Source organism: Ovis aries, chromosome 9 (assembly GCF_016772045.2).
Source record: "Ovis aries strain OAR_USU_Benz2616 breed Rambouillet chromosome 9, ARS-UI_Ramb_v3.0, whole genome shotgun sequence".
In the NCBI taxonomy this organism is placed as follows: domain Eukaryota; kingdom Metazoa; phylum Chordata; class Mammalia; order Artiodactyla; family Bovidae; genus Ovis; species Ovis aries.
In genome coordinates, this window is record NC_056062.1 from 73,083,865 (window position 1) to 73,101,479 (window position 17,615).

At 41.2% G+C, this 17,615-nt stretch overlaps 1 protein-coding gene across 2 annotated transcripts in view; it reads left to right on the plus strand.

Moving 5' to 3' along the window:
- Positions 1-17,615, plus strand: part of DPYS (dihydropyrimidinase) — a 99,523-nt gene that overhangs the window by 11,434 nt on the left and 70,474 nt on the right. For both annotated transcript variants that reach the window (XM_027973109.2, XM_027973110.3), the window contains exon 2: positions 16,709-16,867. In XM_027973109.2, the coding sequence (XP_027828910.1) occupies positions 16,709-16,867 (159 nt within the window). The remainder of the gene's footprint in view (positions 1-16,708; positions 16,868-17,615) is intronic.

Sequence of the window (17,615 nt, forward strand, 5' to 3'; positions counted from 1 at the left end):
TTGTGTCCAACTCTTTGCAGCCCCCATGGACTGCAGCACGCCAGTCTTCCCTGTCCATCATCAACTCCCAGAACTTGCTCAAACTCATGTCCATTGAGTCAGTGATGCCATCCAACCATCTCATCCTCTCTCGACCCCTTCTACTCCCACCTTCAATCTTTCACAGCATCAGGGTCTTTTCTAGTGAGTCAGTTCTTCTAATCAGGTGGCCAAAGTATTGGAGCTTCAGCTTTAGCAACAGTCTTTCCAATGAATATTCAGGGTTGATTTCCTTTAGGATGGACTGGTTGGATCTCTTTGCAATCCAAGGGACTCTCAAGAGTCTTCTCCAACACCACAGTTCACAAGCATCAATTCTTCGGCGCTCAGCTTTCTTTATAGTCCAACTCTCACATCCATACATGACTACTAAAAACCATAGCTTTGACTAGATGGACATTTGTTGGCAAAGTAATGTCTCTGCTTTTGAATATGCTGTCTAGGTTGATCATAGCTTTACTTCCAAGGAGCAAGCATCTTTTAATTTCATGGCTGCAGTCACCATCTGCAGTGATTTTGGAGCCCCCCCCAAAATAAAGTCTCTCATGGTTTCCATTGATTTCCCCATCTATTTGCCATGAAGTAATGGGACCAGATGCCATGATCTTAGTTTTCTAAATGTTGAGTTTTAAGCCAGCTTTATCACTTTCCTCTTTCACTTTCATCAAGAGGCTCTTTAGTTCTTCTTTGCCTTCTGCCATAAGGGTGGTGTCATCTGCATATCTGAGGTTATTGATATTTCTCCTGGCAATATTAATTCCAGCTTGTGCTTCATCCAGCCTGGCATTTCTCATGATGTACTCTGCATAGAAGTTAAATAAACAGGGTGACAATATACAGCCTTGACGTACTCCCTTTCCTATAGGGAACCAGTCTATTGTTCCATGTCCAGTTCTAACTATGGTTTCTTGACCTGCACACAGATTTCTCAGGAGGCAGGCCAGGTGGTCTGGTATTCCCATCTCTTTAAGAATTTTCCAAAGTTTGTTTTGATCCACACAGTCAAAGGCTTTGGCATAGTCAATAAAGTGGAAGTAGGTAGTTTTCTGGAACTCTCTTGCTTTTTTGATAATCCAGCGGATGTTGGCAATTTGATCTCTGTTCCTCTACCATTTCTAAAACCAGCTTGAACATCTGTAAGTTCACGGTTCATGTACTGTTGGAGCGAGGCTTGGAGAATTTTGAGCATTACTTTGCTAATGTGTGAGATGAGTGCAATTGTGCGTTAGTTTGAGCATTCTTTGGCATTGACTTTCTTTGGGATTGGAATGAAAACTGACCTTTTTCAGTCCTGTGGCCACTGCTGAGTTTTCCAAATTTGCTAGCATATTGAATGTGGCACTTTCACAGCATCATCTTATATTATTTGAAATAGCTCAACTGTAATTCCATCACCTCCACTAGCTTTGTTCGTGGTGATGTTTCCTAAGGCCCACTTGACTTTGCATTCCAGGATGTCTGGCTCTAGGTGGATGATCAACCATCATGGTTATCTGGGTCATGAAGATATTTCTTGTATAGTTCTTCTGTGTATTCTTGCCACCTCTTCTTAATATCTTCTGCTTCTGTTAGGTCCATACCATTTCTGTCCTTTATTGAGCCCATCTTTGCACAAAATGTTCCCTTGGTATCTCTAATTTTCTTGAAGAGATTTCTAGTCTTTCCCATCCTCTTGTTTTCCTCTATTTCTTTGCATTGATCACTGAGGAAGGCTTTCTTATCTCTCCTTGCTACTTTTTGGAACTCTGCATTCAAATGGGTATATCTTTCCTTTTCTCCTTTGCCTTTAGCTTCTTTTCTTTTCTCAGTAAGGCCTCTTCAGACAACCATTTTGCCTTTTTGCATTTCTTTTTATTGGCGATGGTCTTGATCACTTCCTCCTGTACAATGTCATGAACCTCCATTCATAGTTCTTCAGACACTCTGTCAAATATAATCCTTTGAATCTATTTGTCACTTCCCAGTGTATAATTATAAAGGGTTTGATTTAAGTCATACCTGAGTGGTCTGGTAGTTTTCCCTACTTTCTTCAATTTAAGTCTGAATTTTGCAATAAGGAGTTCTTGATCTGAGCCACAGTCAGCTCCCGGTCTTGTTTTTGCTGACTGTACAGAGTTTCTCCATCTTTGGCTGCAAAGAATATAATCAATCTGATTTTAGTATTGACCATCTGGTGATGTCCATGTGTAGAGTGTTCTCTCGTGTTTTTGGAAGAAGGTGTTTGCTATAACCAGTGCATTCTCTAGCAAAACTCTGTTAGCCTTTGCCCTGCTTCATTTTGTACTCCAAGGCCAAATTTGCCTGTTACTCGAGCTATCTCTTGACTTCCTACTTTTGCATTCCAGTCCCCTGTGATGAAAAGGACATCTTTACTGGGTGTTAGTTCTAAAAAGTCTCATAGGTCTTCATAGAACCATTTGATTTCAGCTTCTTCAGCACTCCCCAGGAAAGGGAGCCCTCTAAGAGCCCCCTAAGTGAACAGGTGGAGCTACAGAGAAAAACTGACCAAAGAGGCCGTCTGATTGCCAACTACAAGAGGCTCAAAAAAAGGCTCTGATTGGGCCATAACTTCTGCAGCAGAGGCAGTCTGTGTCCCTACACACTTGATGCCACCAGGGTCCCTGCAAGCCAAGTAGCTGCACCATCTTAACGCTCAACTCTCACTGGGGCGGAGCTGCACAGGCAAAAAATAAGTCTTGCATCTATGCTCACAGGGTCACTTTGGTCATGTCCAACTCTTTGCGACCCTGTAGACTGTGGCCTGCCAGTATTCTCTGTCAGAGAGGGGGGAGTCTCCAGGCAAGAATACTGGAGCATATTGGCCAATACTGCTTGCCATTCCCTTCTCAGTTCAATTCAGTTCAGTCGCTCAGTTGTGTCCAACTCTTTGCGACCTCATGAATCGCAGCACGCCAGGCCTCCCTGTCCATCACCATCTCCCGGTGTTCACTCAGACTCACGTCCATCGAGTCAGTCATGCCATCCAGCCATCTCATCCTCTGTTGTCCCCTTCTCTTCCTGCCCCCAATCCCTCCCAGCATCAGAGTCTTTTCCAGTGAGTCAACTCTTCGCATGAGGTGGCCAAAGTACTGGAGTTTCAGCTTTAGCATCATTCCTTCCAAAGAAATCCCAGGGCTGATCTCCTTCAGAAAGGACTGGTTGGCTCTCCTTGCAGTCCAAGGGACTCTCAAGAGTCTTCTCCAACACCACAGTTCAAAAGCATCAATTCTTCGGCCCTCAGCCTTCTTCACAGTCCAACTCTCACATTCATACATGACCACAGGAAAAACCATAGCCTTGACTAGACGGACCTTAGTCATCAAGTAATGTCTCTGCTTTGAATATGTTATCTAGGTTGATCATAAGTTTTCTTCCAAGGAGTAAGCGTCTTTTAACTTCATGGCTGCTGCTATCCTAGCTACCAACCCTCTGAGTACCTGGTGCTGCCAGAACCCCTGGGACCCAAGCAGCTGCACCACCTCCACACCTGGCCCTCACAGGGGCAAACCCAAGCCCTCCAGGGCAGCCTCAGGAGCAAACCCCAGGGTATGACTCACATGCAGAGGTGGAAATAAAACCACAATTGAAACCCAGGGGCAATGTGTCTAAGGAAGAAGATCCAAAATCTTCCCACCAGCTATACAAGCTGCAAATTAAGTCCACATGATCAACGAAGCAGACTATGTGCCTGTGGAATATATAAAAGACCATTGAGAGCTCCCACAAAAGAAAATGCACTAACTCTGATAGCTGTGGACATGGGAGGCAAAAACACACAGGAGTAGAACCAGATTAGAATCTGTCCCACAGGAGATCCAGAGATCAGCACAGTGTTGGGGGACATCCTAGGGAGAGATGAAGCCCTGAGCATTTGGGGTCGGAGCACTGACCTCAAGACCCTAGACTAGCAAAAAACTACCCATCGTGAGTATCAAATAGTAGGAGCTGACACAAAGGAAACCACTTGAGTACAAGATCTGGCGTCACCCAACCACAAGTAGCACCCTGTGCAGGATGCCTCATCTAAACAACAAGCGAAACAAAGATACAGTCCCAGTTATCAGCAGACAGGATTACCACCTCACTCAGCCTTGCCCATCAGAGGAAAAACAAACAAATAAAAACTCAGCACAAAGCTTATCCTATACAAAGCTCGCACAAACCACTGGACCAACCGTATGAGAGCAGAAACAAAAAGGAAGAAAGAATTCAACTTTCTTCAAGGAAAGAATTCAACTTTCCTTGAAGCCTTGGAAAAGGAGACCTCAAACACGACAGCTTAAAAAAAATAATGAAAAGACAAAGAAATACTGCACAAATGGAGGAACAAACTAGAAACACAGAAGTGCAAATAAATGAAGACTAAATAGGCAAACTACTTGAAAAAGAATTCAGAATAATGATAGTAAAGATGTTTGAAACCTTGAAAACAAAATGGAGAAAATGTAAGAATCAATTTAAAAAGACCTAGAAAAATTAAAGAATAAACGTACAAAGACAAACTACACAATTACTGATATTAAAAATACTCTAGAAGGAATCCATAGCAGAATATCTGAAGCAGAAGAATGAATTAGTGAGATGGAAAATAAAATGGTAGAAATAACTTCTGAAGAGCAGAATTAAGTAAAAAGAATGAGAAGAGTTGAGGACAGTCTCAGAGAACTCTGGGACCATATCAAACACACCAACATTCAAATTATAAGGGTTGCAGAAAAAGAAGAGAAAAAGAAGTGTATGAGAAAATTTTTGAAGAGATTATATTTGAAAATTTTCCCAACATGGAAAAGGAAATAGTCAATCAGGTCTAAGGGACACAAAGAGTCCCATACAGGATAAACTCAAGGAGAAACGTGCCAAGACACATGCTAATCAAACTAACAAAGACTAAACACAAAGAAAGAATATTAAAATCAGCAAGGGAGAAGCAACAAGTAACATACAAGGGCAATCCCCTATGCTTAATAGCTGATCTTTCAGCAGAAACTCTGCAGGCCAGAAGGGAATGGCAGGATATATTTACAGTACTGAAAGGGAAAAATCTACCACCAAGATTACTGTGCCCAGCAAGGATCTCACTCAAAATTGATGGAGAAATAAAAAGTTTTTCAGACAAGCAAAAGTTAAGAGAATTCAGTACCACTAAACCAGCTTTACAACAAATGTTAAAGGGACTTATATAGTCAAGAAATACAACAGAAGAAAAAAAGATCTACAAAATCAAACCCAAACAATTAAGAAAGTGGCAATAAGAACATATATACCAATAGTTACTTTAAATGTAAGTGGATTAAATGCTTCAACCAAAAGACACAGACTGGCTGAATGGATACAAAAACAAGACTCATATATATGCTGTCTACAAGAAACCCACTTCAGACCTCAAGACACGTATAGACTGAAAGTGAGAGAATGGAAAAATATATTCCATGCAGATGGGAAGCAAAAGAAAGCTGGAGTAGCAATTCTCATATCAGACAAAATAGACCTTAAAATAAAGAAGATTAACAAGAGATAAGAAAGGACACTACATAATGATCAAGGAATCAATCCAAGAAGAAGACATAACAATTGTAAATATCTATGCATCCAATGTAGGAACACCTCCATACATAAGACAAACTCTAACAGACATAAAAGGAGAAATTGACAGTGACACAATAATAGTAGGAGACTTTAACACCCCACTCACACCAATAGACCGATCATCAAAACAGAAAATTAATACAGAAACACAAGCTTTAAATGATACCTTAGATGAGATGGGTTTCATTGATATCTTCAGGACATTCCATCCAAATGCAGAAGAATACAATTTTTTCTCAAGTGCACATGGAACATTCTCCAGGATAGACCACATCTTGGGTCACAGATCAAACCTCAGTAAATTTAAGAAAATTGAAATCGTATCAAACATCTTCTTGACCAGAACACTATGAGACTAGATATCAATTACAAGAAAAAAACTGTAAGAAGCACAAACACATGGAGATTAAACAACATGTTTCTAAATAACCAACAGGTTACTGAGGAAATAAAAAAGGAAATAAAAAAATTTCTAGAAACAATGAAAACACAACTCAAATCCTATGGGACGCAGCAAAAGTAGTTCTAAGAGGAAAGTTTATAGCAATACAATCCTGCCTCAAGAAGCAGGAAAAGCACCGAATAGACAACCTAACTTTACATCTAAAACAACTGGAAAAAGAAGAAGAAGAACAACCAAAAAAAAAACCAAACCCAAAAATTAGTAGAAGGAAAGAAATCATAAAGATCCTAGGAGAAATAAATGAAAAAGAAGTGAAAGAAACAATGGTAAAGATTAATAAAACTAAAAGTTGGTTCTTTGAGATGATAAACAAAATTGACAAACTTTTAGCCAGACTCAACAAGAAAAAAAGAGAGAAGAATCAAATCAACAAAATTAGAAATGAAAAAGGAGAGTTTTCAACAGACAATGCAGAAATACAAAGGATTATAAGAGACTATTATGATCAACTATATGGCAATAAAATAGATAACCTGGAAGATATGGACAGATTCTTAGAAAAGTTCAATCTTCCAGGATTGAGCCAGGAAGAAATAGAAATTATGAACAACCCAATTACAAGCATTGAAATTGAAGCTGTGATCAAAAATCTCCCCAAAAACAAAAGCCAGGACCAGATGGCTTCACAAGAGAATTCTATCAAACATTTAGAGAAGAGCTAATGCCTATCCTTCTAAAACTCTTTCAAAAAATTGCAGAGGAAGGAACACTTTCAAACTCATTCTATGAGGCCACCATCTCCAGACAAAGACAACACAAAAAGAAAACTACAGGCCAATATCACTGATGAACATAGATGCAAAAATCCTCAACAAAATTTTAGCAAACAGAATTCAGCAACACATCAAGAAGCTCATACACCATGATCAAGTCGGGTTTATTCCAGGGGTGCAAGGATTCTTCAGTATACACAAATCAATCAGTGTGATACACCGTATTAACAAATTGAAAGATAAAAGCCATATGATAATCTCAATAGGTGCATAAAAAGCCTTTGACAAAATTCAGCACCCATTTATGATTACAACTCTTCAAAAAATGGGCATAGAAGGAACCTACCTCAACATAGTAAAGTCCATATATGATAAGCCTACAGCAAACATTATTCTCAATGGTGAAAACTGAAAGCATACCCCCTAACGTCAGGAACAAAACAAGAGTGTCCATTTCTGCCACTATTATTCAACATAGTTCTGGAATTCCTAGCTGCAGCAATCAGAGAAGAAAAAGAAATAAAAGGAATCCAGATTGGAAAAGAAAAAGTAAGGCTCTCACTGTTTGCAGATGACATGATACTGTACATTGAAAACTCTAAAGATAGTATCAGAAAATTACTAGAGCTAACCAGTGAACTTAGCAAAGTTGCAGAATACAAAATCAATACACAGAAATCACATGCATTTCTATATACTAACAATGAAACATCAGAAAGAGAAATTAAGGAATCAATGCCATTCACCATTGCAACAAAAGAATTAAGTATCTAGGAATAAACTTACTTAAGGAGACAAAAAAACTGTACTCCAAAAATTATAAGATAATGAAAAAAATTAAAGATGACATAAAGAGATGGAGAGATATTCCATGTTCTTGGGTAGGAAGAATCAACACTGTGAAAATGACTATACTACCAAATGCAATCTACAGATTTAATGTGATCCCTATCAAATTACCAATGGCATTTTCCACAGAACTGGAACAAAAGATCTCACACTTCATCTGGAAACACAAAAGACCCTGAATAGCCAAGGCAGTCTTGAGAAAGAAGAATGGAGCTGGAAGAATCAACCTTCTTGACTTCAGATTATACTACAAAGCTACAGTCATCAAGACAGTATGATACTGGCACAAAAACAGAAATATAGACCAATGGAACAAGACGGAAAGCCCAGAAATAAGCCCATGCACCTACGGGTACCTTATTTTTGACAAAAGTGGAAAGAACATACAATGGGGAAAAGACAGCCTCTTCAATAAATGGTACTTGGAAAACTGGACAGCTACATGTAAAAGAATGAAATTAGAACACTTCCTAACACCATACACAAAGATAAACTCAAAATGGATTAAAGATCTAAATGTAAGACCAGAAACTGTACAACTCTTAGAGGAAAACATAGGCAGAACACTCAATGACATAAATCAAAGCAAGATAACCAAAGAAAATAATAGCAAATGAAACAACTGACAAAGGATTAATTTCAAAAATATACAAGCACTTCATACAGCTCAATACCAGAAAAACAAATAGCTCAATCAAAAAGTGGGAAAATACCTAAATAGACATCTCTCTAAAGAAGACACACAGATGGCTAACAAACACATGAAAAGATGCTCAATATCACTCATTATTAGAGAAATGCAAATCAAAACTACAATGAGATATTACCTCACACCAGTCAGAATGGCCCTCATCAAAAAGTCTACAAACAATAAATGCTGCAGAAGATGTGAAGAAAGGGGAGCACTCTTGCACTGTTGGTGGAAATGTAAATTGATACAGCCACTGTGGAAGACTGTATGGAGAATCCTTAAAAAACTAGGAATAAAACCACCATATGGCCCAGCAATCCCACTCCTAGGTATATACCCTGAGGAAACCAAAATTGAAGGAGACATATGTATCCCATTGTTCATTGCAGCACTATTTACAATAGCTAGAACATGGAAGCAACCTATATATCCATTGACAAATGAATGGATAAAGAAGTTGTGGTACATATACACAATGGAATACTACTCAGCCATAGAAAGGAATGCATTTGAGTCAGTTCTAATGAGGTGGATGAACCTAGAGCCTATTATACAGAGTGAAGTGAGTCAGAAAGAGAATGATAAACACCATATTCTAATGCATGTAGATGGAATCTATAAAAATGGTACCGAAGAATTTATTTACAGGGCAACAATGGACAAACAGACATAGAGAGTAGACTTATAGACGTGGGGAGAGGGTGAGACGTATGGAAAGAATAACATGGAAACTTACATTACCATGTGTGAAATAGCCAGCGGGAATTTGCCATAAGGCTCAAGAAACTCAAATGGGCTCTGTATCAACCTAGAGGGATGGGATGGGAAGGGCAATGGGAGGGAGGTTCAAAAGGGAGGGGATATATGTATACCTATGGCTGATTCATGTCGAGGTTTGACAGAAAACAGCAAAATTCTGTAAAGCAATTATCCTTCAATAAAAAATAAAAAAAAAAAAAAAAAACAAATAAAAGGGATTTCAGTTCAGTTCAGTTCAGTCACTCAGTCCTGTCTGACTTTTTGTGACCCCATGAACCGCAGCACGCCAGGCCTCCCTCTCCATCACCAACTCCCTGAGTCCACCCAAACCCATGTCCATCGAGTCAGTGATGCCATCCAACCGTCTCATCCTCTGTCGTCCCCTTCTCTTCCTGCCCTCAATCTTTCCCAGCATCAGGGCCTTTTCAAATGAGTCAGCTCTTCGCATCAGGTGGCCAAAGTATTGGAGTTTCAGCTTCAACATCAGTCCTTCCAATGAACACTCAGGACTGATCTCCTTTAGGATGGACTGGATGGATCTCCTTGCAGTCCAAGGGACTCTCAAGAGTCTTCTCCAACACCACAGTTCAAAAGCATCAATTCTTTGGTGCTCAGCTTTCTTTATGTCCAACTCTCATATCCATACCTGACCACTGGAAAAACCATAGCCTTGACTAGACAGACCTTTGTTGGCAAAGTAATGTCTCTGCTTTTGAATATGCTGTCTAGGTTGGTTATAACTTTCCTTCCAAGGAGTAAGCGTCTTTTAATTTCATGGCTGCAGTCACCATCTGCAGTGATTTTGGAACCCCGAAAAATAAAGTCAGCCACTATTTCCACTGTTTCCCCATCTATTTGCCATGAAGTGATCGGACTGGATTTCTAAAAGGGATTTAGAAGACAAAAGACAAAAGAGTTGCTTAATGCAGGACTGAGTGTTTGAACAAGCTCTTCCTTGAGAGGCAAATACTTAGTGGGAGGTACAGGTCTCCTTCCTACGTCTGAGTGTCCCCTTTAACTGAGATTACAGAATTGCCGCTGTGACACATGGCTCCCTGGACCCAGTGGAAAGAAGGGAGTATTTCAGCTCTTGAAATCATGTTCAGGGATTTGAGATAACTTTGGGCTGCCAGAGGACCATGGGTGACTAGAGAGACTGAAAAAGCCTCGAGGGACATAGGGAGGGACACTGATGGTGCCCAACCACTGTTGGCCAGGTCCCAGGGTAGCAGCTAGGATCCTTGTGGCAGATGGACGGATGATGCCCTTGTGGTTTGCAAAAACACAGATTCTGTTTTCTATCCATTGCCCATCCATCCATTTCTATCCATTGCTCTGGTCCGGGCTGTTCTTCCCCAGGCACTTTGTTCCCATTTTGAGATTTGAGGAATTGGAGGAAAGTGGGAAAGAGAAACAGAACAAGAAGAAACGGAAAGAGACAAATGTCTGCTCCTTTCCAGTTCATTAGGGATGTGAAGCATTTGTGATAAATATTTATTCATGATTAAATTATAGCTAGCCCCAGGAATATTAATTTGCTGTAATTTTAATAAAAGTGGCTGTTTGACCATCACATCTTCAGTTTCATAAGAGACTCATCATTACTTCATTTATATGGCATATATGCAGATATGAGTTTGTATCATATTATGTAAAACCTATGCTTAATATAATGCACCAGGCTTCCCTGGTGGCTTACATGGTAAAGAATCCTCCTGCAATGCGGGAGACATGGGTTCAATCCCTGGGTTAGGCATATCCCGTGGAGAAGGGAATGGCTACCCACTCCATCTGGCCTGGAGAAATCCATGGACAGAGGAGCCTGGTGGGCTATAGTCCATGTAATCACAAAGAGTCGGACATGACTGAACGACTTTGACTCACACTAAAACTATGTAAAATCTATTTTTTCATCTTTCGAAAGTTAGGCTTTTTTGTAGAAAATATAGCAACTATGGAAAATAAAAGTCAACTAGAGGAAAATGAAGACCCGTAAGCACGCCATCTAGAAACAGCCACTGAAAACGTTTCATGCTGACTCCATCCTATTTTGTTTTCTTGCTAAGGGCTGGTATGTTCTGGAGCGTGTTGCTGTGGCTTCTCTCTCTCTCTCTCTCTGGTTATTTCCACCTACCTCAGGACGCCTCTAGCATCCTCTCCAAGGTTACTGCCACATCTTTCTCCTTTCTTCCTCCTGAGTGTTGTTCAGTATCAGGGCTGCATCTCTCTCTGTTCGCAAACAGAGTGGACCAGCGCCCGAGCACCTCACACGCAGGCTGCTCTCCACAGAACCCATGCTCTCTCTGAGGTGGGCTGCCCTCCTCTGTCCCTCATCTACCGCCTCAGTCACCCCAGACCTCCATCACCCTTGCAGGCTCCCCCGGCCTGCCTTCCTCTGAGGCTCACTGCTTCACACATGTTACTCATCTTTTCAAATATATTTATTTTTAACTGGAGGATAATTGCTTTACAGTATTGTGTTGGCTTCTGTCATACATCAACGTGACTCAGTCATCGGTATACATATGTTCCTTCCCTCTTGAACCTCCCTCCCACCTCCCGCTGCTTTTGAAGTACAGTCAGTTGATTTACAATATTATGTCAGTTACAGGGGTACAGCATAGTGAGTCAATGCTTTTGCAGATTATACTCCATTATAGGGTATTACAAGATAATGGCTATAATTTTCCATACTGTATAGTATATCCTCGTTGCTGCTGTTTTATACATGCTTGTTTGTATCTCTCAGGCCTAATTGTCCCTCCCTGATTCCTGCTCTCCTTAGATAACCACTAGTTTCTGTTCTCTGTGAGTCGGTCTCTGTCACTTTTCTGCTGCTTCTTCCTCGCGGACCCTTTTCTCAGAACTTCTGCCTGCTCTTGGCTGTTCGCGAGAGCACAGGCTCTGGAACCCAGTGACCTGGGTCCAGCCTAGCCTTTGTCATTCTCTAGCTGTGAGGACTAGGCAGTTATTCCATGGTGCTGTTCTCGGTTTCCTCAACGCTAAAACGGGGTCAATGATATGCCCTGCTGCAGAGCTGCTGAGATGGTTTAAACACTTAGAACATCAGAATAGTTCCTGGAACACGATAAGTACTCTCTACCAGTTAGATTTTATTACCATTAGTGGCAGCTTCGAGTGTATGTCCTGATACTAATTCAAATCCCAGCCTCCTCTGACTATTTCCCTTGGAATTTTCCAGCAGTCTCTTCCCTCTACCTCTTCTAGCATGCATGCTAAGTCATTTCAGTTGTGTCTGACTCTTTGCGACCCCGTGGACTGTAGCCCACCAGGCTCCTCTGTCCATAGGATTCTCCAGGTAAGACTACTGTAATGGGTTGCATGCCCTCCTCCAGGGAAATCTTCCCACGCCAGGGATTGAACCCGCGTCTCTTATGTCTCTTACATTGGCAGGTGGGTTCCTTACCACTTAACACCACCTGGGAAGCCCATCTCTTCTAGGAGCTTAGCAGTGTTAACTTCCTTTTAGCAGATGGTGATGGACAGGGAGGCCTGGCGTGCTGCGATTCATGGGGTCGCAAAGAGTCGGACACGACTGAGCAACTGAACTGACTGACAACTGATACTGTGTTTACTATGGAAGTGTACTTACTACCTGTTATTACCATCTGATTATTTTATTATAATTGTCTCCCCCTCTAGACTGTTTGACTATTCGTGGGTCTGATCATTTGTGTATCACATGGGGGAGTAACCAGGTGAACCACTGGTGGTTTAGTTTCTTCTGTTCAGTTGCTTAGTCCTTGCTCTGTGTAAGATCAAGGAATGGGCAGTGGCTAAACACAAGAAACTGGTGATGTGTGTTGCTTCCTGGAAGTCAGAATTGGAGGGAAGATTTTTCATTGCATTGTGCGTAACCACCCCCTTCACTCCATGTAATAGCTTACATAGGGTAGACTTTGGGGGGTAATAATTTTATTAAGATGTACTTCATATATAATGATATTTACTCATTTGGAGTGTGCAGTTTAATGTTTTTTAGTACATTCACAGAGCTGTGCAAACATCACCACATTTTTAGAACATTTTCATCTCCCTCAAAAGCCCAGTACCCTTTAGCTCTCCTCCCAAATTTCCCCAACCCCTTAACCCCAAGAAACTGCTAGTCTTCCTACTGTCACTGTGATTTATCCCTTTTGGACATTTCATGTAAATGGAATCATAGGATATGTGACCTTTTGTGACTGGCCTCTTTCACTTAGCATCATGTTTTCAGGGTTCATCTGAGCTGTAGCAGATGTATCAGAATCTCATCCCGTTTTATGGTCAAATAATATTTCATTGTATGAACACACCGTCTTTTGTTTATTCATTCAATAGTAGATGGGCATTTGGGTGGTTTCCACTTTTTGATTATTATGAGTAATGCTGCTCTGATTATCTGTGTACAAGTTTTTGTGTGGACATGTTTTCATTTCTCTTGGTTATCTACCTAGAAGTGGAATTGCTAGGTTGTATGATAACTCTATGAGGAACTGCCAAACTATTGTCCAAAGTGGCTGCATCATTTTATTTATATTCCCACCAGCACTGTATTTAGTTTCCCACATCCTGCATGTGATGAGACTTTTAATATGGAAAGAATTGTTCTTTAAGCTTGATTTTCTAGTTCAGTAGACACGGAAAAAGGTATTTTCTTTCAACACTTTAATTAACAGCACTTTCTATTAGAAAAATGCCCTTCATCCTCAAGGGATATCTGTGAGAAGACATTTTAGAAGGAAGAAGGTGAGAAGATTAATCTGCATTCAAATAAAAATACAGAACCTAAGGAATTTTTTCTGGTACTCTCATTATACCCATAGGGATTTCTTAAGAAATGCAAACATGTATTGTTTCATCATGCATAAGGCAATCGTTATCTAAAGATAGAGGTAAAAGTACAGAATCCTGTATAAATAGTGAGATTTTTGAGAGCAGAATGAGTTGGACCAAATGACTTAAGGAAAAAATAAAAATCCACTGAAGTAAGCACGAAAAAAGAGATGGAATACAGCTGGTGTGTCTGCTGGAACCTGGGAGCACTCTGTGTCTGGGGAGGAAGGCTGTGGGGTCGGGGGTAGGGGAAGGTGACATGTGGGCAGACCCGGGAGAGAAGCTGGTGGCACTCCCTTCTGTGTTGTGACATGACAACATGTAACTTTGTTTCCTGGTGGTGAGATGAACTGACATATGAAAAGTGGGAAAATGCCTAATTCACAAAGGCTCATTGTGAGTTGAAGCTTATAGAAGCACTTACCGTGAACCAAACACCATGCTAAGCACTGTATATACATCACCTCAATTTAATCTTCCCAGCGACTCTATGGTTTAGGTACAATTATTGTCCTCACTTCACAGGTTAGGAATCAGAGGCACCCGGAGGTTAAGAAGTTGCTGTCTACTTTCCCCTGTTCATTGCAGGATTATTCACAAGTCAAGACATAAGTAAATTTACGTGTCCATCTATGAATGAGTGGACAAAGGAAATCTGTGTGTATACAATGGAATATCATTTAGAAAGAGGGAAATCCTGCCATTTGTGACAACAGAGACGGACCTTGAGGACGTTGTGCTGAGTGAAATAATATGAACTCGCTTATAAGTGGAATCTAAAAAAACCAAACTCAGAGAACCCAAGAGTAGAATGGTGGTTGCCAGGGGCTGAGACGAGGGTGCAGGGTGGGTGTGGGGGGGTGAGGGGTGGGGAAGGGGAGCTGTCAATCAAAAGACACAGACTTCAGTTACAAGATGTAGAAGTTCTGAGGACCTGATGCCCAGAGCAATACTGTACAAGGAAGGGAGGTACAAATGAACTAACAAAGGAAAGAGAACTTCCTTACTGGTCCAGTGGTAAAGACTCCACCTGCCAATACAGGGGATACGGGTTTGATCCTTGGTCTGGGAAGAGGCCACGTGCTGAGAGGCCACTAAGCCCATGAGCCACCAACTACTGAAGCCCACGCACACCTAGAGCCTGGGCTCTGCAAGGAGAGACGCCATCGCAATGAGAAGCCTGTGCATCACAGCTTGAGAGCAGCCGCCGCTCTCCAAAACTAGAGAAAGCCCGCTTGCAGAAATGGAGACCCAGAGCAGCCAAAAATAAATAATAAATAAATTTAATTTTAAAAAGGAAGGAAGGAGTGAGGGAGTGAAGGAATTACTCAGAGTGTAATGTTGAAGCTGAGCTGTACCCTGGAACCAGTAAGCCTGTGTGGTCAATGCCCTTAACCCATGCGCTAGTATATCTCTGCCTGTGTGTTTTTCTTCACCTGCACCATTTGAACTGTGGTTGTTGTTCAGTTGCCCAGTCGTGTCTGACTCTTTGCAACCCCATGGACTGCAGCATGCCAGGTCTCCCTGTCCCTCACCATTTCCTGGAGTTTGCCCAAGTTTATGTTCACTGCATCGGTGATGCTGTCCAGCCGTCTCATCCTCTGATGCCTTCTTCTTCTGCCCTCAATCTTTCCCAGCATCAGGGACTTTTCCAATGAGTCATCTGTTCGAATCAGATGACCAAAATACTGGAGCTTCAGCTTCAGCATCAGTCCTCCCAGTGAATATTCAGGGTTGATCTCCATTAAGATTGACTGGTTTGATCTACTTGCTGTCCAAGGGACTTTCAGGAGTCTTTTCCAGCACCACAGTTCGAAGGCATCATTTCTTTGGCATTCTGCCTTCCTTACGGTCCAGCTCTCACAACTATACGTGAGTATTCAACCATTGTTTGACTGCAACAGTTAAAAACATACTTAACCATCTTATAATAAAATCAGTGTCAATGATTAGTCAAAGACATTTGATTTAATAACTTAATAGTTTTTAATCCAGTCATAATGTAATGTAGTCTAATATGCCAAAGAGACTAGAAGTCTCAAGGCAGATCATGCAGGGCCTTGTAGACCATGTTAAGGTTAAAGGCTATCCCAGGGGCAGTGAGAAGCGTTCAGTTTCAAGTCTTGGAGTCAAGAGGTCACACTTGTGCTTTGAAATTTCCTTCTAATTGCAGTGAAGGGGTTTGTATTGGAGGAAGTAATAGCAAAACTGGGGGTGTTAGGAGCAAGCCGAGGGGTGACACTAAGGCCAGAGCACTGGAGATGGATGAGAGGGGATGGCTGAGGATTAAGAAACGATTCAGAAGTTGCCGAACGAAGACCAGCTGGGAATCACGTGAGTCTTCTGAGAGTCTGTGTGGAGCCCAGTGTCGTTAGAGATACAGTTCTCCGAGGCTGACTCTAATGAAGTGGATTTTACAGTGATGAATACAGTTTTCTTGAGAAGGAAAATGTTTGAATCGTCTCCGTTTTTCCTTTTTGGCTTTTCTTTACAGCCTCCACTCTGTTTTCTTTGGATCAAAGCCATTTTCATTTCACCAGACTTGTCATTCTTTTTGCAGAAGCCATTCCAGCTCTTTTGATGCTTCAGACTTTAATTTACGGAACATCTATTCATGTCTCTCCAGATCTTTTACACAGGCAGCATCTTTGTGCAGATTCCTGGACCCGTCAAATTTGCCCAAGTGCTTGTAAATGCATGCTGTTCAAGGAGATAAATGACTCAACTGGAAAACCGATGGCTAACCTGTTGAACCTCTCTTTGTGATTTCAGGCTGCCCTGGCAGGAGGCACCACCATGATCATGGATTTTGCTATTCCACACAAAGGCCACTCCCTCATTGAAGCCTTTGACACCTGGCGAAGCTGGGCTGACCCCAAAGTCTGCTGTGACTACAGCCTGCATGTGGCAGTGACGTGGTGGAGTGACCAGGTGAACCATGAAGGGGTCCGGTTTCTTCTAGTTAGTCTTTTAGTCATTGCAAAGATCAGGGAACGGGCAACGTCAAAACATAAGAAACCAGTGATGTTGGTTGCTTCCGGGAACTCACAATTGGAGGGAAGGCTTTTCATTCCATATTCTTTCGTACCATTTGAGTTTTGAACCCTGTGAAGTATTATCAACTGAGAGAACTACAAAAATAAAAAGCATACGAAGATAATGGGATAAATCCCTTACACTGATTCACAATAGTCTTTCCTAATATTTAAGTCATGAATTGTAAACACTTTAAATGCAATTTTTAAAAGTACTGGACTTTTCAACTTCAACATCTCCAGGCACTTTTAAGCAGTCTTTTCCCACAGATTAGACTTCAGTTAGATAAATGTTTTTAATATCTGGAAAGAAACCGAGGAAGGGACAGACCAGGAATGTGTTCAAGGGCTTCTCCCAGCTGTGCACTAAGCTGGTACTCTGTTAATATCAACTCCCAGTCAGATCATTTCAAAATAGAGTTTCCACAGTCTTCTGTATCTGCTCATTATTTTAGACCATGGCAGAAATGATAACATGACTGAGATAGAAAAGACAGTTTTGTGAATTGTTAAAATATGCTTATTTTCCCCATGAAAACATGTATGTGTACTTTGGAAGAAACTTTTATTTGTGATTTAAATCAATAGCATGTTTTCCACAAAGCAAAAAGAAATCTTTTTGCTAGAAAGGGCTCATGGGCTGA